The sequence below is a fragment of the Benincasa hispida genome, chromosome 12 (genome assembly GCF_009727055.1).
Source record: "Benincasa hispida cultivar B227 chromosome 12, ASM972705v1, whole genome shotgun sequence".
In the NCBI taxonomy this organism is placed as follows: domain Eukaryota; kingdom Viridiplantae; phylum Streptophyta; class Magnoliopsida; order Cucurbitales; family Cucurbitaceae; genus Benincasa; species Benincasa hispida.
The window spans coordinates 439,499-461,044 of NC_052360.1; the positions used below are offsets into that span (position 1 = coordinate 439,499).

The 21,546-nt window shown below is 37.4% G+C and overlaps 1 protein-coding gene across 3 annotated transcripts; it reads right to left on the bottom strand.

Moving 5' to 3' along the window:
* Window positions 1-819: 819 nt before the first annotated feature.
* Window positions 820-20,393, bottom strand: LOC120067206 (30S ribosomal protein S9, mitochondrial). Of its 3 annotated transcripts, XM_039018708.1 has the most exons (4): window positions 19,519-20,392; window positions 2,515-2,955; window positions 1,231-1,311; window positions 820-1,120 (listed from the first exon to the last, which is right to left on the bottom strand). In XM_039018708.1, exons 1-4 carry the CDS (start codon window positions 20,096-20,098, stop codon window positions 1,029-1,031), a joined length of 1,194 nt encoding a protein of 397 aa, XP_038874636.1. In that variant the 5' UTR covers window positions 20,099-20,392; the 3' UTR covers window positions 820-1,028. The 3 variants fall into 3 exon arrangements, with proteins under 3 accessions (XP_038874636.1, XP_038874638.1, XP_038874637.1); XM_039018710.1 differs by lacking the exons at window positions 820-1,120; window positions 1,231-1,311 and adding an exon at window positions 1,326-1,606 and having other exon boundaries at window positions 19,519-20,393; XM_039018709.1 differs by lacking the exons at window positions 820-1,120; window positions 1,231-1,311 and adding an exon at window positions 1,327-1,596 and having other exon boundaries at window positions 19,519-20,393.
* Between the last annotated feature and the right edge of the window lie 1,153 nt (window positions 20,394-21,546).

Below are 21,546 nucleotides of genomic sequence, written 5' to 3' on the forward strand. Positions count from 1 at the left end.
CTCTTTAATTTTTATAATATAATATAACTTCATTTATTTGTATTGATCTCAATATGCATAATTAGAAGAAAATAAAACAAAGATACTAATAAACAGAAGAATAATCAAGGTTTGAAGTATTGACAAAAATGTCAAACATACCGATTATATGAAAATGTCTTTGCCAACAGAATTTTTTTGGAAAAGAAAATCATGAATAAAGCTGTTAATGAGATTTCCAATCAGGATATATCTAAAAAAAATAAGTAACGTCTAAATGAAAAATTGTCAATGTGAATGGAAATTTCTGAAAAATCAAGAAAAGAAAATGTTCATAACTTAACTATGAATTCTCCAAGATCTACAGTGGACTCACACAAGTTCTTCACATTACATGTCTTTACCTTCGATTGGAATACAATTGGCATATAGTTCTTGAGAGGTGTATAAATGTTGAAAAGAAGAGGGAAAGTGGGAGCGAGAACAAGAGATAAAAGAGAGCGAGAGCAAGATGAATAATATCAATTCTAGACGTCTCAATCTCATACCCAACAAAATAATCATCTTTTATTCTCAACAATCTTATTCTCAAATATATTGTTCTCAGTATTCTCTACCAATAGACAATTATTAAAACCTTAAACCAAACACCTCCAAAATGGTTAAGACGTTATAAAGTTGTGAATTAAGAAACCATTCCATTCGTAATGAGAAAATAGAAACAAATAACAAGTTAACAAACAATAATATAATAGAGTAATAAAAGAGAGTAGTAATACAATAAACTGTTCACTACATTCCAGTGAGAGAAAAGAATATCAAAAAGTAACCATCAAGCGATAGAAGAAATGCCCATGAGAGAGGAGTGAAACTCAATGGCTTAGTGCTAAATTTCAATAGTTATTTGCTACAAACAAGCAGGGTATTTGGAATAAACAAACTGTGGCTACGTTACAAAAACGATGCAGGAACCAACCTGTTTGTAAACCTTTGACCAATTTATTGCAGAAGAATAAAGTTGAAGTTCCATACAGATAAACATGTATAACCTAACGTTTAACCCATTGGAAGCTCTTTCTTGCTTTTGCCTTTCCTGGCTTCTTTCTTTCTACGACACGTGCATCTCGGGTCAAGAAACCAGCTACCAAGCAAATAGAAAAGAAAAATTTGATCAGTAAAATACACAAATATATACTTATGTATCATTCTCGTCATAGCTGACCAAGAAAAAGTGTAATCGTTTTATCTTACATGCTCGCAATGGAGGACGGAGATCGGGTTCCCAATTCTGCAAGGCTCTGCTGATACCCAACTGAATAGCTCCAACTTGACCTGAAGATTCAGAACTTTCACTCACTTGAAAACACATACGGCGAGAGTAGAGAGAAAGGAAGTTTGTACTTGGAATAGATGGAAACAAAAATAGCTGACTCTCGATGGCTTAGAGTCAGGATAAAACTCCAGAAAGCATATAAGCAGCAAAGTCGAAACCATAATGCATCCTTCCTAATATAGTCAAAAGCATAAACTTCTCCATCCAACCATTAGACTGAGAAGCTGGCAGTAATAGATCTTGTATTGATGACGAGAAAAGAAGTTATTAAGGTACTGCATCATCTGTTAATGACTAGCATAATTCAAAAGATACCCAGTTTTAATTGGCATATCATGTAAAGTAAAATCGATAAGATGATCAGACGCCAATATTAAAGGTGTATTAATGAAAACAGGTAAAGGAGGAAAGGCTTAGGTTGTGAATTAGATAAACGACCTACTTTTGTATCTAAGTCATGAAGAAAGAGAGTTGTGAAGTGAAAACGGGGAACTTATAGAATGGGAGTAAAAAAGAGAGTTTCTTTTGTGAACAGAGGTAACTCAGGTCTAGTAAAGAGGAGAGGTTATCATAAGAACAGGAGTTCTATGATGAAGCTCAAATTTATTTGAAGTTTTATGGCCGTGGAACATATTTGATGGTATGGAGTTCCATCTAAAAAATAATTGGTAATGAGAGGAGTAACCCATGTCCCTTGTTTTTTTCAATGTGAAATTCTCAATCGAACATAAAGCAAAGTAATTTATGCATTGTACATCAATCCATGGCAACAAACTTAAGCAGAGACTGATGTCTAATAAACATTTATTTTTGTCTCAATCATAACATATATACTTAGGCTTTTGTTTCAAATTCAAATTCTATGTTTGAATAGCAGGGTTTAATTACTTGCGATGAAATGAAATACTATATAATGAAACTGATAAGTTGCAAAGTAGTTGCAGAAGGAAAAAAAAAATTAAGAGAGCTTTTCATTAAAGAGAGATAAGTACACAGAATTAGACAATGCGATAACAGGTGTTAACCCACTCGATGCCAAAGGAGAACTAGTGACAAGAAATAATCACATATACGAAATAGTGACCAGATAATGGGCTACAGCAAGCAGAACACAAAAACCATAAAAACAAAATTTGAGAACAGACATAACCAGTATATAGATGTAACGAGAAGTGTTAAATGTTATTTAGATCTTAACATACCCGTTGTACCACCTCCTTTAACAGTACATTTGACATCCCAAAGGCCTAATGTTTTGGTCTCGGAGAAAGGCCGAAGAAGAGCAGCCCGACTATCGAGCATTGGGAAATAGACATCAAACTCTTTATCATTCACTATGAACTTGCCATCCCCTGGCTGAATCCATACACGAGCAATGCTGCATTTCCTTCTTCCCGTGCCATATGCTCTTCCTTTGTCATCTACCTGTCTCACTCTTGCTTTTGCAATCTCTTCTTGTTTCTGGCGCTCAATTTCAGCTCTTGAGGATTTTCTTGTGTTTTTCTCATAACGCATATCCTCTATTTCACTTAGAGGGGGCAACCCCTCAACCCCTTCCAAATCTTTCAAAGCTATCAAACTGTCTAGCATGTCATCGGTGATTCCAGATGCAGCAATAAGATCTCCGAATGCTCGATTAGGACCTGCAGTTGACATATTAAATGAACAACATAATTGATTTTTTTTAAGAAAAAAAGAAGTGAAATGTTACAGAAACGCATCCATGATCCACATTCCCAAACATCAACGAATTCACCAGAGTAATTAAACAAAAAGAATAGTTCTTTTATTACTTTTTATTATTATTAGTATTATTTGTTAAAACAATAGAAAATCGAGAACACTAGGTTTACGTGGAAAACCCTAGAACAGGGAGAAAAAACCATGATAGAGTCTCTTTTTATTATTTTAACATACAATGAAAGTTACAAAAGAAGCCATATTTATAGGTTCTAGCAAGCCCTAATATAAAAAAAGGAAATAAACCTAAGGTAAAGTAAAATACTAAAATACCCTCGGGGTTATAAACTATCAACAAAGCCCCTTATTTCTAACACTCCCCCTCAAGTTGGGGCGTAGATGTCAATCAGACCCAACTTATTAACATGAGTCAAAACTTTGTCTGAGTAACCCTTTGATAAGAACATCAATAACTTGTTGACTAGATGGAATATATGAAATACAGATACTGCCATTGTTCAGTTTCTCTTTTATAAAGTGTCTACCAATCTCCACATATTTCGTTCTATCATGTTGTACAGGATTATTGGCTATGCTTATAGTCGCTTTATTATCACAATAGAGCTTCATAGGTAAAACACTGTCTTGGTGAAGATCAGACAAAACTTTCTTCAACTAGATTTCTTCATAAATTCTCAAACTCATAGATCTATATTCAGCTTCAGCACTGCTTCTAGCAACAACACTTTGCTTCTTACTTCTCCAAGTAACTAGGTTACCCCACACAAAAGTACAATATCCAGAGGTAGACTTCTTGTCAATAACTGATCCTGCCCAATCAGAATCGGTATAAGCCTCAATGCATTTTCTGTCAATTTTTCTGAACATCAGACCTTTATCCGGAGAACTTTTCAAATATCTCATAATCCGATTCACAACTTCCATATGTTCAAATATCTGGTCTAGTGGGAGATGAGTAAATCAACTTTCCCACTAGATGTTGATACATCTCTTTATCAACAGGATCTCCCAGTTTTGCATTGAATTCAACAGGAGTGTCAGTAGATCTACATCCAATCATACCTGTTCCTTTTAACAAGTCAAGAGTGTATTTCCGTGGTGAGATAGAGATCCTTTCCTTTGATCTTGCTAACTCCATTCCAAGGAAATACTTTAGATTCCCTAGATCTTTTATCTTGAACTCGTCAGCCATTTTCTTTTTTAGCCTGGTGATCTCAACAGTATCATCTCCGGACAAGACAATATCATTACATACACAATTAGAACATCAATTTTTCTAGATACTGATCTTTTTGTAAACAACATGTGATCAGAGTATCCTTGAGTGAAACCTCGGGACTTAACAAAGGTAGTAAACCTGTCGAACCACACTCTCAGGGACTGTTTCAAACCATACAAAGAATTCTTGAGTTTACAAACTTGATGATCAAATTGAGCTTCAAAACCTGGAGGAGGACTCATATACCTCTTCTTCTAATTTGCCATTCATAAATGTATTTTTTACACAAGTTGATGGAGAGGCCAATCTTTATTAATTGCAACAAAAAGGACCCGGACCGTGTTTAACTTCGCTACAGGGAAGAAAGTCTCAGAATAATCTATTCCATAAGTTTGAGTAAACTCTTTTGCTACAAGTCTGGCCTTGTACCTGTCTAGAGTTCCATCTAATTTATACTTCAGAGTGAACACCCACTTGCACCCAATTGTTTTATGCCCTTTAGAAAGAGCTACAAGGTCCACTTATCATTATTTTCAAGAGCTCTCATTTCTTCCATGACGGCAGTCTTCCACTCAGGAATTTCCACAACAATTTGAATGTTTTTTGGTATTATTGCTATATAAAGGCTGGTAGTGAATGCCGTGAACTCAGAAGACAGATTACTGTAAGACAGAAAGCTATACATGGGTACTTGGTGCAGGACCTAGTGCCCTTTCTCAATGAAATGAGCATGTCAAGAGAGAGATCATAATCTCCTAGTTTGTCTGAATCCTCATCTACAATGGGATTTTGATTACATGCTCCAGCCTGAGGTTGAGTCTCACCTTCTTGTGTTTCTGTCGAAGTCTCATCACTGCTTGCAACCTTGGTTTTCTCTGGAACTAACATATCAGTCCTGTCATTCTCAGTCAAATCAACAATATCATCCTCAACACACAAGTTAGTGTTATCAGAGCCAGCAGTACCTTGAGCTTATGTTGGTTCAGATTCATAGACCGAAGCCGACAAAGTAGTAGGGGACACTATTTCCTTTCTAAGATTTTTCCTGTAGTAAGTTATCCAAGGGACTTGTTTAGTGGGTAGAACGGTGTCATGGGCACTCAGGATGGGTTCAGGAAGGAGTACGGAAGGTCAGTAGAGACTGAAGATGGGACTAAAGATGTGGACCAGTTAGTCTCTTCACTAGTACTCTCCCTCTAAAAATGACTAATGGGGAAGAAAGATTTATCCTCAAGGAACGTTACATCCATGGAGATGAAGTATTTTCGGGAAGAAGGGTGGAAGCATTTATAACCTCGCTAGTGAAGGGGGCCAATGAAGCACATTTCTGAGTACGAGGGGTAAACTTAGTTTGGTTAGAGCCATGACTATGGACAAAGGCAATGCACCCAAAAACCCAAAGAGGGACATCAGGAATAAGCCACGTGGTAGGGTATGATTCTTTGAGGCATTCAAAAGGGGTTTGGAGTTGGAGGACACGGGAAGGCATTCGATTAATAAGATGAGCTGCAGTCGGAACTGCATCCCCCCATAAGTAAGATGGAAGTGAAATAGATAGCATGAGAGACCGTGCACTCGAGGAGGTGACGAATTTTCCCTTTCAGCCACCCCATTTTGTTAAGGGGTTAGGCACACGAGCTTTGGTGGACAATACCTTTAAAGGACGAAAAATCACAAAGGGTATGATTAAGGAACTCACGACCATTATCACTACGAAGAATAGCAATTTTGGTGTTGAATTAAGTCTCAACAGTAGTGTACAATTATTGAAATATCAATGAAACGTCAAATTTATCGGTGAGGAGAAAAACCCATGTAAGATGGGTATGATCATCAATAAAGGTCACAAAAACATTTCCCCCAAGAGGTGGTAATACTCAAGGGACCCCAAACATCACTATGAATAAGGGTAAAGGGCTGAGAAGATTTGTAAGATTGAGAGGAAAAGGTGACTCTATGCTGTTTTGCACGAATGCACACATCACAAGATAGAGAAGAGACATCAACTTTATTGAATAAATGAGGAGATAAATATTTCATATATTGGAAATTTGGGTGACCAAGGCGAAAATGCCACAACATACAATCTTTTCCTGAAGTTGAAGAATAAGAAGACAACAAATTAGTCCTATAACAGTTCCTAAAGGAAGCATCATTATCAAGGAAATAGAATCCTCTATTGTGCCGGGTTGTGCCAATCGTCTTCCCCGAGCTTAAGTCCAAAAAGAAAACATTATCTGGTGAGAAGGCAACTTGACAATTCATATCTCTAGTTATCTTACTAATAGATAGTAAATTTTAAAATATGTTGGTTACATGCAGTACATTCTGTAAAGTTAAACCATCAAAAGGAGAAATATGACCCTTGTCTGCAATAGGAGCAAACGATCCATTTGCAATCCAAAACTTTTCATTACCAATACTCGGAAGATATGATAGAAAATTATCAAAAGATCCGGTCAAATGATTTGTGGCACCTGAATCAAGTATCCATGGTTTCTTCCCATTTATGTTGAGCTTAAGGATTGAGAGGTACCTAATTGAGCAACGGCCCCAAAAGAAGAGACACTAAGGTTACTTTGGCAATTTACCTGAGGTTGTGACTGTGAGGCACTCGCAGATTCACTCATAAGAGCCCAACGAGGATTGGGCTTGTCACTTGGAGGACTTCTTTTGCCATTCGGTGGTCTACCATGTAACTTCCAACACTGATCTTTCGTATGCCAGGATTTCTTGCAATGTTCACATACCGGGGTCTGTTTCCCATTTTTCTTGTCACTATCAAACCAGATAATTTCGAACTGAAAGCAACAGATACAGTCATGATGTTCATAGCACTGACCCTGTCTTCCTCTAGACGAACCTCATAGCACACTTCCATAAGAGAAGGTATAGGCTTCTGTCCTCGTATACAGCCTCGCACTACATCGAACTTGGAGTTCAAACCAGCCAGGAAATCATAAACACGATCGACTTCCTCAATCTTGGAATACTGGATACCTCCACAAGGACAAGCTCAAATGATTTCACGACACAGGTCCATCTCCTGTCAGATTAGGGACAATTTTTTAAAGTATGAAGTGACATCCATCGTCCCCTATTTGCACTCGTGAGCCTGTTTACGTAGAGTGTAAAGACGAGACGCATTCTGCCTTTTAGAATATAATTTCTGAACTGCATCCCAGATATCTCGAGCAGTCGCAGTAGACAACGGCTTCCCTATCTAAAGTTCCATACTATTAATCAGCAGTGATCAAAGCAGGGAGTCTTCTCTTTTCCAAATGCGCTCCTGAAGACCTCCTGGCCTAGGTCTTGGTATCTCACCAATTAGATACCCAACCTTGTGACACCCTTCAAGAGCCATTTTAATGGACTGAAACCAGAAGAAATAATTCTGACCATTCAATTTTTCTCCTGTAATTAACTCTAAGGAATTTCCCATAGATCCAGACAAATAGTTTGTAGTTGTTAAAACAGATAAAGGGGTTACTGAATTCTCTGGATATATCGATAGACTGAAAGGAATGTCAGAATTCACTATACTGGAATTTAAGTTTGTGGAAGCACCTAGGGCTGTCCCAAGAGCAACGATTTGTTGCTGAAAATTTGCCTGAAGATTAGCCAACTGTTGTTGAACCATTAGCGGAGATAAACCAATCGAACCTTGATGTTCATAACTAGGCGACAGATGATGAAGAAGGCCTGATGGCTACAGGTAGGTTATTTGCAGCTGGAAGGGAAAGGAGTCGGGGATTCCCAGTGGCTGCAAGGGGCTTGTTGCCACAGTAGGGGATTTACCTTTGTGGTAGGTAGACGACTCACCAATCTTGGCTTCAAGGTGTATGTTTCGACTATCGACAGCAAGGTTGGAGGGATGGGCAGCGGCGGCACTCGATAACAAGGGAGGAACGTCGGCAGCATTGTGAAAAAGAGCGGCAGTGCTAGGGTTTCCATCAAGGGGTTGCGACGGCGCTAGAGTTGGATGGATATGCAAGGATTGAAGATGCCGATCAATGGTGGCTTGGACGACAGTAGCGGCAGTGGTCAGAGGCCCCATCGACAACTATGGCGAAAGCGAGACTGGTGCAGAACTAAGGTTATCTTGCACCAGTTGGTTTTCGCCGATGGTGGTTAAGGTTTCATCACCACGCTCTGATACCATGTTAAAAGATAGAAAATAGAGAATACTAAGTTTACGTGGAAGATCCTAGAACAGGGAGAAAAAACCACGATAGAGAGTCTCTTTTTATTATTTTAACATACAATGGAAGTTACAAGAGAAGCCATATTTATAGGCTCTAGCAAGCCCTTATACAAAAAAAATAAATAAATAAACCTAGGACAAAATAAAATACTAAAATATCCTTGGGCTATAAACTATCAGCAAAGCCCCTTATTTCTACCATTATTATTATTTTGATAAGAAACAAGATATGTTCAACAAAAGACCCAAAAAAAAAAAAAATCAAAGAAGAACCTAGCGTAGCGGCAAGGGGTTGAGATTACCCCTCCCAAAAGCTTAATTAAAGAGAGTCTTTCAATTGTTAATAATCATCAAAAGAAAATAACTACAAAAGAATTTGGTGTGATTTGTGTACCACTGGTGTAAAACCAAAGGATAGAAAAAACTCTCAAATGATTTTATTTCTCCAAAATACTGACCCAACCTATTATTTATAGACAATGGTTAAAAACAAACTGTTTTACAAAGACTACCTGTAAATAAAGGGTAGTTGGTTAAGGTCTATTAGTTACAGCACCTAAAAATTAACTAACTAAACATTCTTATAAACTGATACATCAACCACACCACCAAGAAGTAATGTGTTGCACCAAATGCCAAAAGGAATGAAAGAATAAGTATTTATATTTAAAAAGCCTGCAATTTCTTTCCTTCTAAAGACACCAAAGAAGGAAGCAAGCTGCACATCTCTAAAGGACCGGAGATCTTCCCCCTACCGCCAAAGACCTTTCCATCAAGCCCTTCTAAAACAGCACACAAGGAAACCACATTTCAGCCTCAAACCGAGAGTGAAGAATAAAGTGATCCAACTATCCAAAGGTTCCCCCTGAAGATAGACAACAAATTGAGGGAGACATCGTCCAAATTTGAAGATTTCCTTTTCTCTGTTTTTCCCCCCTTTCTTTTTTATGAGGAACTGGACAAAATTCAATAAAGCACAAAAAAGAGCATCCTAGGGGCAAGGGGAAGAGAACTCCCCATCCCAAAGAAGAGTACCTACAAAAAAGCCCTCCAGTGCCTTGCGATCATTGAGGGGAATCAGTTACAAAAAAACAAAAATAAATAAATAATCTCATGACCGCGACACCACCAATATTCCAAAAATCGGGGAAGGACGTAAACTTATCTTCAATGGTTCTCCTATATCGCTCCAACCAAATACTCTATATAGTGGCGCGAAAGTCAATTTTCCAAAGAGCTTGACACTTTCCTTTCAAATTCCAGCCAAGGACTTCCAATATCCAAGCATCCAACAAGGAAGACAAACCTGGAGCCCAAAAGTTTCCAGCAAGCAATTCCAACTGTCTAACAAACAGGCCATTAAGAAATATATGGGCTATGACTTCCTCACTACTGTTGAATGTAGAAAGCAAACCGAAGGGGAGAAACAATTCCTCCCATTCTTCTTTTGCAGCATCTCTTGAGTATTTACCCTCTAGTGCACCTCCAAATCGAGCTGGATAGCTTCTGTATGAGGAACACTCTTTTCTCTGCAAGCTTCAAAAAGAGAAATCTAGTGGAGAAAGAACCAGAGGATTCCAACGACCATCTATTTGGATCAGCTCCTTTCCCAACCGATAATTTTGAAGCTTTCTTTGAAGCTTATCGTGGGTATTTAAATTTATGTAGGCTCGGTGTTTTTGAATGCCCAAGGTGCCCTTAGGCGCAATGGCTCTCTGGAGCCTAGGCACAAGGCGCACAAAAAAGATGCGAAATTTTTTTTTTTTTTTTTTTGTGAGGCGTACAAAGGCACACTATATATAAAAATATTACATTAAAAAGAGAAGTATAATTGAAGTAGAAATATTGAGAAAAAAAAAAGGGGACCCAAAACACAAGAAATTTTGCATTTAGGTTTGGTAAACTTGATTCTTTTAATTAATAGAGAAGGAAAACACTTAATTATTACTGTTTTTTAAAATAATTGAAAAGCCCCAAGGCACAGGGCTTTGATCCTTGGGGCTTCACAAAAGGTGCGCACCTAAGGCGTGCCTTATTTTGTGAGCTCGCTTTTCCAAGGCAAGGTGCCAGACCTGCACCTTGGGCCTGGGCACGCGCCCAAGAGGGTTTTTTAAAACACTGTGTAGGCTAGGGACCATAAAAGATAATTTTAAAAAATAAATAATTCATTTAATTCTTATTGATGAGTTGTTGCAGCTTGATTTGGGCCATTTGGCAATACATACAAGTTCGTATCATTCTTCACTTGAAGATTTTTGTGCTTAGATAATTTTTCAAGCTCATGGTTTCAGTTGCTGAGGTGATATACTACCGATCCATGTAGTTCTCCTTGATGAGCAGGTGCAGCTTGATTAGGTGATCCATACAAATTCGTGTTATTCTTCATTTGAAGATTTTTGTTCTTAGAGCAGGTTTTGCAGCCGGAAGGATGTAGCTAGGTTTTTTTACTCTTTGCTTGTTTGTTCTTCATAGTTCTCATTGCTCATTTTGTATTACTATTACTGTTCTTCTTATCTCTTGTAGCCAGCATTTTGTTCCTTTTGCTTTTCTTTCTTTTTTTTCTTCCTTTAGGAGTTCGTATCCTTGAACATTTTTCTTCCTTTTTATTTATCAATAAAAGCTTTGTAAAAAAACAAGGTTCATCAAGCTTCCCATCTCTTTATCGGAGAGTGACACCTAATCCCCAGTCACACGTTTGTAGTATCCATTCCAACAATAGACAATGAGAAAAACTTTTGGTTTAAATACAATTTTGGTCCCTATATTTTTTTTTTTTGTTCATTTTGATTCTTGTACTTTCAAAATGTTCATTTTAGTCCCCATACTTTCAACTTTGGTTCATTTTGATCCTTGAACTTTCAAAAAGAAATCATTTTGATCTCTTAAAAATAAAATGAAAATAAAAATGAAGGGACTAAAATCATCACTTTTTAAAAGTACACGGACCAAAATAACCAAAATTGAAAGTATAAGAACCAAAATGAACATTTTGAAAGTATAGGGACCAAAATGAACAAAAGTCGAAAGTATAGGGACCAAAATGAACATTTTGAGAGTATGGAGACCAAAATGAACCAAAACCAAATATACAGGGACCAAAATAATATTTAAACCAAAAATATTATAACCAAAATTTTTCAAACGGAAATAGCATAAATATCCAGCAATCTTAGAGCTAAGGTCACTGGTTCGCACCACTTATCTTCCCAAAATTATTCTTCTCCTATTTTCCATAATGAACTCAAATAGGATGGTTAAAAGTCAATAGGACACTCTTTTCCCCATATTAAAAATTGACATACTTAGCAAATAAAGATGGTTAATAATCGGTAAGAATATGAAAGCAGAGAGCATCCACACAAATGGTGTCAGGCTGCCGGCCAAGCAACATAACTATAACCATTTCATTTTTTTTTTCTATTATTTGACAGGAAACTCAAATTTCCGATGGATATTTGGAAAGTTACAAACTAGAAATAGTAAAGAACATATCAAGAAAAACCTCCAAAACCAAAACCAAGCAAACTATAAACTGAAAAAGTACAAAAAAAAAAAAAAAAAAAAAAAAAAAAAAAAAAACAAGAAGAATTAATCTAAGAAAATGAATAACTATGAAGCACTATGGATAGAGCGCTCTAGAGAACCCACAAAAACTTTCACTAAATTAATGCTTTCCTCCCAAGGGGTACTTTTGTCCATGAAAACCAGCCTAATTATTTCAAGACGTACTCCTCAAGTCAAAAACTTAACAGTATCAACCCATATCACTCAGCCCTCAAATTTCTGTCCCATAATTGCGTGCAATAACAATAATGAAAGGGAAGGTGATCTTCTCCAGCATTAAAACAAGGTGGACAGAAACTAAGATTTCTCGGAGATTTTCTTGGAATTTTGTAGCTGCAGCGAAACTTCCAAGAAAAAACAATGAAGAATCGTCATTTACATCTTTTGGACTATTTAACCTACATAAAGCTGAAACAAAGGGATTTCTGTAAGAAAGTTACTCCACTGATCTCATTAAAGAATAATTTAACTGAAAAAGAACCTAAACTCTCCAAATTCGAGCATCTTTTCATTTTACTTCTAGAACGAGATCTTCATAATAGTTCCAATATTCCAAAATAGCCTGTTCTCTCTTTTAAACCTCTTCTATCATATACTTCCTAGGAGTTTGCATCAACCACCAGCATGTTTCTCTGAATTGCTAGCTCTTAATTCTTGGAAAGCGGAGAGTTAGAAGCTGATAGTTTACCCAAGAATCCTTCCACAGAATTTTTCTCAACTTTTCTTTTTTAATGAAGGAAACCATATCTTCACAGAGAAATGGAAGGATATGCAACTTGGGATCCTCTCCTCCATGAGCTCCCAGGCAAAAATCTAACCTCTTTTAGGCCCTCACCTCCATAGAAAAACAGAAAGGGTTTGGATGGGAAAACCACACGAGAGGGAAAATAAATAACTAGCAGAAAAACCCACCTGAAGGTTTGAAGTTGGGCTCCAAAAGAGAGTATTCCTAGAGCCAGGATGAAAACATGACACTAGTAAGGAAACGAAAGAAATTGAAGAGGGGAAAAGTGACCAGGATGAAAACATGACCCTAGACTATAGAGTAGATTTGAAAGAAGATAGGGAAAAGTGACCAGGGAAAAGAAACAAAACGGGAATCTCTGTACCAACCATCTTCCCAAAAAAAATATCCAAACTATTAGTTTAAAAATGAATTAAAACTAAAGGACGTGTTGTTCAAGCCCAGGAATTGAAACCAGTTTAGAAGGATGAGCCCCATATTTACTCATAATCTAAGAAGAATAGACACATAGACAACAATACAGGTTACTAACACATGACACGTCAATTTCTTAAAAACAAAACCAGGACGGGCCGCAATTCAACAATTTTTCACTTTTGTTTAGGGTTGGCCATTGTAGCATAAGCCCAGGAATTGAAACCAGTTTAGAAGGATGAGCCCCATATTTACTCATAAATCTAAGAAGAATAGACCCGTAGACAACAATACAGGTTACTAACACAAGACACGTCAATTTCTTAAAAACAAAAGCAGGATAGGGGCCGCAATTCAACAATTTTTCACTTTTGTTTAGGGTTGGTCATTGTAGCATATAAATGAGCTCTCTCATATGAATTTTTTCTTAGTTGTGAATGGTTTTCTACAATTCTACTATGGCAAATTAACAAATGTTTCTTTTTTACTTCTCTCTGTTGTCTCCAAAGGAGCATATTCACATGTTTGTGACGTGCCTAGCAAACGATGACCCTTATGCTGCAAAGGATAAGATAACATCCTAACAGCCTAGCTAGAAAGAACTTCACTGTGAGCTCTCAGATTACCTATACCCAAACTACCCAACTTGGATAGTCTTGAAACAACCTCCTTTTCTAATCAAGTGGGAATCCTTCCCTCCTTGAGATTCACCCATATAAAATCCTTATGGTCTTATCCAACCTACAACTACTGATGGAAGAAATTGTAAACAAAGATAGGAATTAGATAGGAATTCCACAAAATACTACTAATAAGAGTCAACTTATCACCCTTAGAGAAGAGAGCATTTTTTCACTTCTGGACTCTGGACTTTTTCAACTAATGAATTCCAAAACGACAAACAAGATGTGGAATGCACATAAGAGGAAGCTAAGGATAGATAATAGGCATATTAAAAACCAAGCAACTACAACAAATGCCCATCTAACCAACTTAGTTGAATCACAATTAATTCCCACTTCCAAACTTTTTCCCTAATAAACTTGAATCGTGAAACGAGTTCAAATACTGCCAAAATAGAATATCATGTCAAACCAAATTGAAAAGGAGAGAAATAGAATCAATCCTTTCCGACCCACAAAAGCCCTGGATGGCATCCTTGTTCATTTCATCCCAATGGCCACTACCTACTAAAAACAGCGACTATAATACAAAAGAGGAAGGGAGAGAGAGCATTAACTTGCCTTACTCCTAGACACCTGGGACGACCTACTCCTAAATTGACCATTGACCAAAACAATAAAACTAACTGATTTGCGGTAGTTTCAAATAAAAAATCTTCACTTAAACCCAATATCACCCTTTCTACCACAAGAATTTGTCTAGAAAATCTCAAGCTACGTGAACATAAGGTTTCTCAAAATCTATCTTGAAGATAGCCCCCTCCTACGTACAAGCTAGTACTCATCAATTGCCTTGTTGACAGTAAGGATTTTATTGATAATTTGTCATCCAAATAAAAGCACTCTATTAGTTGGATATGATGAGGGTGCTATGGGGGTGTCAGCCTAGTTGAGATGCCTCAGTGCACCTACCGATCCTTTGGTTTCCTAATTGATTTTTTTGTATTTGCCTTTATTATCAAAGTACTCATCTCTTGTACTATTTTTATTGATTAATAAAGGTTGTTTCCTTTTCAAAAAAAAAATAATAAAAGCACTCAGAAACTTTGTTAGGGAGGACCATCTAAATCTATCAAGAAACACCTTAGCAACCTTATAGCTGGTAATAAGACTAACAAGTCTAACATCCTTAGCTCTATATGCAATCACCTTTTTAGGGATAACACAAATGAAGGTTTCATTCAAGGATGAAGTAATGATTCCACACTTGTGAAACTCAATTAAAACTTCACCTATATCTTCCTTGATGAGCTCCCAATTCTCTTGAAAGAATGCCATAATGAAACCATCAAGGTCTACTGCATCATCACTCTCAAGACTAAAGACCACATTCCTAATCTCCTTCATCGCGAAAGAGGCATCCCAACCCTAATAAAATGTGTCATTAATCTAAACCTTCTAAAAAAGCTATCAATGACAAATCACTTTTGCGTTTGACTTTCAACTATAAGTATTTCTTGGTCGAGCATTTGTGCCAAAAATATTGTGTGTGCTTTTCAAAATAAGACGAATTTAGGAGAATGTGCTTTTAACCAAACAAAAAGCACTCCTAAGCATAACCTTAAGAAAAGATAAGATGCCCTCCCCAACTACTTCATCCCAGCCACCACCTGACCATTTTCAACCTCCTCAAGGGAGGTAATGGCAGCCTTATTTCTCCTCATGCATGCAATTCAATGGAAGAGAGAGTTTGTGAAAGAAAGAGGTACAAAGTCACCCAACTTTTTTAACCCACCTCACCATGGCCTTTTGTCTCAAACATGCACCATTACTTATTTCGATTGAAAAATACCTAACAAAAGGAACTTTCTTTTTGTGTGTGTGTGTGATAAAATCAACAATTTTCATCGAGAAGAATGAAAGAATACAAGGGCATGCAAAAAAATCAGTCCACAAAACAACTTCTCTACAAAAAGGGGTTCCAACTAAGTAAGATGTGTCCTAAAGAGTAATTACAAAAAAGCTTTGAAACTGAAGCCCTACAAAAACATGAAACCTCACCCGAGACCAAACCTCATTAAGGTCCATATCCCTACCCCTGAACACCCTATCGTTCCTTTCCCTCCAAATATCCCACAAAACAACACACACTCCAGTAAACCACAAAAAGCGGCATTTCTCTCTAAAAGATAAATGAAGGAGGAACTCCCCAATCGTCTTCAAAAGTTGAAGACAAGAAGGGTGTTCAGGAACTCCCCTGACCACCCTTCTTGTCTTCAAAAGTTGGAACGGTTCTCCTTCCAAAGACCCAGACAAGGGCGCTAATAGCATAGTTCCATAAAATTTTAGCAAGTCATCCATTTGATTTTTCAGAAAACGTCTCAAGTCATTTGGTTAAATGGGCTTCATTCTCGTCTTCAGGTTTCCCATCCAATACATATCTATAAATTTAGAAATCTGAAAGTGTAAACCCCTAAACCTATTTTACTAATTAATTGTGTTTAAGTTTCTATGATTATGAGTTAATGGTATTTATGTAGTTGAATGTTATGTAAAGTATGTTATGATTGTGTATAATGTTTAAACGAGGAAAATTTCCTAAGTGTTAGGAAGGTGAGATCTTAGGTTGTAAAAGGCAATTGACACTTGGGAAACTTGAGAGCATAAAGCAATGGAAGTTAGCCGTGTGGCAAAGTTGGAAAAGGGCAGAAAATTTCCTAAGTATGAGTAGTTAAGCTCTCGGGTGTGATAAAAGAACTAACACTTAGATGGAAACCAGAGGACTAGATGTGACTATGCGGTTAAGGGTCCAAGGGACGAAAATGGGTTAGGTCTAACAAGAGGCATGTGTCGATGGTCATTTTGGGGGGTTGGCAAAGGCCAAGATGGAGGGAATGCGAGCAGCTAAGTTTGCCTAGCATTAAGTGATACTAAGGAGATTAATAGATTTGGTCCAAGGCAAAGGTTAGGAGGCCACAAGGTGCACGATGGCCGGAAGGCTTAAAGGCTTAAGCATGTGGCTATCCAAGGGTTATGCAATGGCAAGGAGTGCTGAGGCACAAGTAAAGGTTAATGAAGGCGTTGATGAGTAGCAGGCCTAAGCACGAGCGCCTAAGACAAGCAAGTGTATGCACGGGCTAGTGACGCAGTGACCAAGGGAGTGCAGCACTATTTGAGTACGTGTTGGCTAGAAGGGAGACTTGCATGGACACAGGCCTATGTGGTAAAAGGCTTAAGCACCCAACTTAATCACCCAATTAGAGGGCTAAGTAGCCTAATTAGAGGCCATAAGTGAGCTTAGTGCGCCAGGTGTCATCTTAGGGATGCTATCTGATCATGTAGCCCTTAATATAAAAGGAAGTTAGAAATGAGGAACTCGATTTGGGCATTCTACTTGTGCTAAAGAAGGAGAGTTACTACCAACCTGAAGCTTGAACAGTGAGGAAGTTAATCCAGGGCAATCGGTGGAAAATTCTTATGGAATTGAGCTGAAAGTTGAAGAATTCCTCAAGTGCTCGAGATTCTTAGGTTAATCGAATAGGTTGTAAAGATTGACGAATTCCAAGCTCGTGGAGAGAAATCAGCCGCTGGAATTTTAAGATGTCTAGGAATAAGTTCTTAGAAGGAAGTTTCATGAGATAAAGTCTGGAAGTTAAATTATTCAAGCTGGAAATTAAATTTGGAATTTTTGGTTGGGTGAACAAGCAGGCAGGCAGTTGCCACCCAAGCATAAGCAAGCAGCTAACTAGTCTGAGGTCAAGTGTGGGCAAGTGCGCGCATAGGCGAGGGTATGCGATAGAGTAAGCAGGCACTGGCCAAAGTGTGCATGTAAGGTGCGCGAGAGGCTGTGTGCAATGGAAGAGGCGCACTGAGGGTTGCGGCCATGAGCGCCCATCGCATAGGCGAGGTAGGCGCATCCTAGTGCCATTGAGCACCTATGTGCGGATTGCTACCTAATCTAACTAATCGGTTAAGGATGGTAATGCGTTGAGTACCTATGTGTTGGGGATGCATCGAGTAAAAAGGAATAAGATGATGCATTGAACTAGATTTGGACTTAGTATATATTAAAGCTGAATAGTGAAGTTAAGCTCAAGAGGGAGCTAAAGGCATCACTTATTATTTTTACAGGAAAAACGCATACAGGAGAGGCCTACAACCCTTTGAGGAAGCAACTCAAAGACAATGATTGACTAGCTTTCAAATGTTTACTAAGTGTTCTACTAATAAACTTACAACGCATAGTTAGTTTTAACTTGATTTTCTTATTGCATGATTTAAGTATTGGAAATTGATGTTGAACACATGATCTATAGTTTAATGACAGATTTTATATATAATTTCCATGCATTCCAATTAAGCTTTATGCCATATTTTAGCATGAGACTAAGCTCTTCAAGAATTTCCTATAGCATGTTGAGTATGTTGTTTTATAATAAAGATTCATGTAAAGTTAAAATGTTTTACGCTTTGTATGAAAAACCTACTCCTGGACACTAGTACAGAAGGTATAGTAAGGTACCAATTACATGGAGATCCTTGCTACCGAAGGTATGGTAAGGTAGGTAGGTAAGGTAGGTAGGATCCTATTTAGTTCTACGTGCACGTAAAATCTATGTTATCGACGTTGAGATCGAGCATGACTCTCTCTCAACTAAGGTTATTAGGAATTGAGCAAAATGACTCTCCTACATGCTTAGGTAGAGGAGTAGGGTACTTTGCAAGAAATGATGATGAGTTTTATTTCAAGGTTTTTATATGCCATGTTTTCATTTTTCCAGCTTAATCTTAAATGTTGTAAATGGAATTGTAAATTTTTTATGAAAAGCACGTTTATGTTATTCTTGTATGAAAGCATGTTTCTTAAAATAGTTACTCACCGGGCATTTTAAGCTCATTCTTTTAAATGTTTTCTCTCCTCAGGTAGCAGTCAACGTCCTAAAGCCTAGAAGATCTGACAGTCAGTCACTACTCAGGATCATCCAAGGATTTGAAGTCTAGGTGGTCCACTTGCTATGTTTAGACCCAAGTTTCATCTGTACATGTCATGGGGAAAAGGGTAGAACTTGTGTCGAACTGTTGTTGTATTAAACTTAAGTTTCCAGAACCTATTAATGTATGTTCATTTGGTAACTGTTTAGCAGTATATATATATATATGTGTGTGTGTAGTGGTTTGATGATGAGGTTATGGTGGTTTGTAGAGATTATGAACTGCTAATCAAGTTTATCAAGTGTTAAGGAGATAGGTTCATAGGAACAGGTTGGTTAGTAGTCGTCATAAGAGGGTTGACAATTGTTGTCTTCACATTCTTTATCAGATTTAGAAGATAATCTGGGAAGGGATGCGACAGAAAGTCTAGTGTGTACAATATTAAAGGGCGCGAAGGGCACATCAGCTAATATACATCACAGAAGAGTAAAGAACCAATAAAATTAACAAATGACAACCTTTAAACCACTGCACCCGAAAAAATTAAGTAAAAGTTCAATGGCCTCAACCCTCTATCTTTGCCGTTCTCAAGCTAAACGCAAAAGCTACGAGTAAGAGCATTATTATGAATATGAATTGCCTCGACCAGAATAACCATCATAGAATCAAATAATCTGGAAGACGCCAACATTTTACGAAACTGAATCAAACAATACATACATACCAGAATTAGAAACCCATTCAAATGCATAATTTGTTGAACTTGAAATACAGTCTTCTCAATCTAGGGAGAGAAAAGCTTGCCTTTAAGAATAGCAGTGAGTTCCTGCTCCTCCTTTTCCAGCTTCCTTGCATCCTCACTGCTCTTACTATCCACTTCCTTAGTCTCGTCGCTGGATTCACCAATTTCGACTGCAACCTCCTCAATGTTGAAGACATCACTTTTTTCTTCCTCTACCAGGCTCCACGGCTCGAATTTTTTCGCTGTAACCCATTCATTATCACCATCGCCGTCTTTATTTCCTCGAACTTCCTGCTCCATGCTGGCAAAAATATCCCCTTCGGCACCCTGATCCTCGCCCTTCGAACTCACCCATGAATCGTCGTTTCCCGGAGCAGAGTCGTCCTCCGCAATGCTGTCAAGGTCGTCAGCTTCCTGAGTGAACAATTGGTCGAAATTTCCGTCGTTTTCCTGTGAAATTTTCCAGACATTGCTCGTCGGTTGGTCTCTGCTTCCACTATTCCTATTGTTATTACTTCCATTGTTATCGGTGGAGAATAATCGGAGAAGGAGATGAAAACTAGGAGTTTGAGCTGGTGGTTTAGTGGAAATCAAGCCGAGTAATCTGAAATGGGAGGGTTTCGGAAGTAAACGGGAAAGCATGATGAAACAAAGATAGCTGAAGAGAGAAGGCCGCAGCACCGCTGAGTATTTTGAGAGAGAGGAGAAGACTTTCGTGGGGTAGGGGAGACTACTAATGATCACGGGCAGATCTAAACGGCCGTGAAGGAGAGAGAAACGACGAGAGACGACGGCGAGCAACGGCGGCGAGGGGTAGTCGCAATAGAGGTGGCTCTGAAAATGTGAAGAGGCGGCATGAACGCTGGTGTGATGAGAGACGAGAGTTTAGAAGGGTTTTTGCCAAAACGAAGAATTTTGCAAAAGGAGAGTGATCCAAAATTTGTTTTTAGGCATCCCTATGCCCTGTTACCAATTTTCTTTAGAAAAAAAAAAGTTTTATCATATAACATCATCCATAATAAAAAGTTACATTTTACCAAAATGACTATAGGTAACATATCTTAATCCTAAATGAGTTAGTTTTATACCATGAGAGTAGTTACATTTTACCAAAATGACTATAGGTAACATATCTTAATCCTAAATGAGTTAGTTTTATACCATGAGAGTGGTCCTTTGATTTGCATGAGAGTGGTCAGATCGTCGACTCCATAAGCCTATCCTTTTGGGATTCGTCTAATTGGAGAGTTAGGAATATAGCAAGAGAAAATTCACTCCTTCTCCAACGTTTAGATAAATGGATTGATTCCAATGTCACACCACACCCTCTCCTGGAGAAGGGTTTGGTTATAGTTAGACTATGATTTATTGATAAAGGGATTAGTGGTACTTAAGGAGTTAGATGTAACTACATGAACAAAATGATAGTTTTGGCTCAGCTGTACATAGGAGGAGAAATATATTTGTAGTGCGAATACTGCAGTTATCAATCTTTAGTGGAGTGTCCGATAGTTAATGGATCGTGAATAATTTAATTGATGAGTTTAATTAATTATTCACATATCGTTGGAGCTTCAAGCTACAAGTCCGTGAGGTCCCCTCGGTAGCTCAACAGAATTTAATGAGAATCTGTTTTTGAATTAATTTTAATTGTTCAAATTAATTGAGGGATTTAATTAATTATATATGATATAATTAAGTTAATATAATTATATGTGATATAATTACTATAATGTATTTGATACATTATAATATTAAGTATTTATGAGAAAAATAAATATTTGAATATGATTCAAACATTAATTATATGAATTGAATTCATATCATTAAATTTAATATAAATGTGATTTATATTAAAAGTCATTGGTGAGAGAAAGAAAACCATAGGTTATATTGTATATGATATAATATTAAAACTATAGGTTGTATAGTATATTTGATATAACATATAGTTTAATATATATTATATGATAAGGTAGTTATCATATGAATATATGTTAAATTATTTATTAAATAAATTAATTTATCTAGTTTAGTTTATTTATTTTTTTGAAAATTAATTATGGGAGGGAGTTGACTCCCCCCCCCCC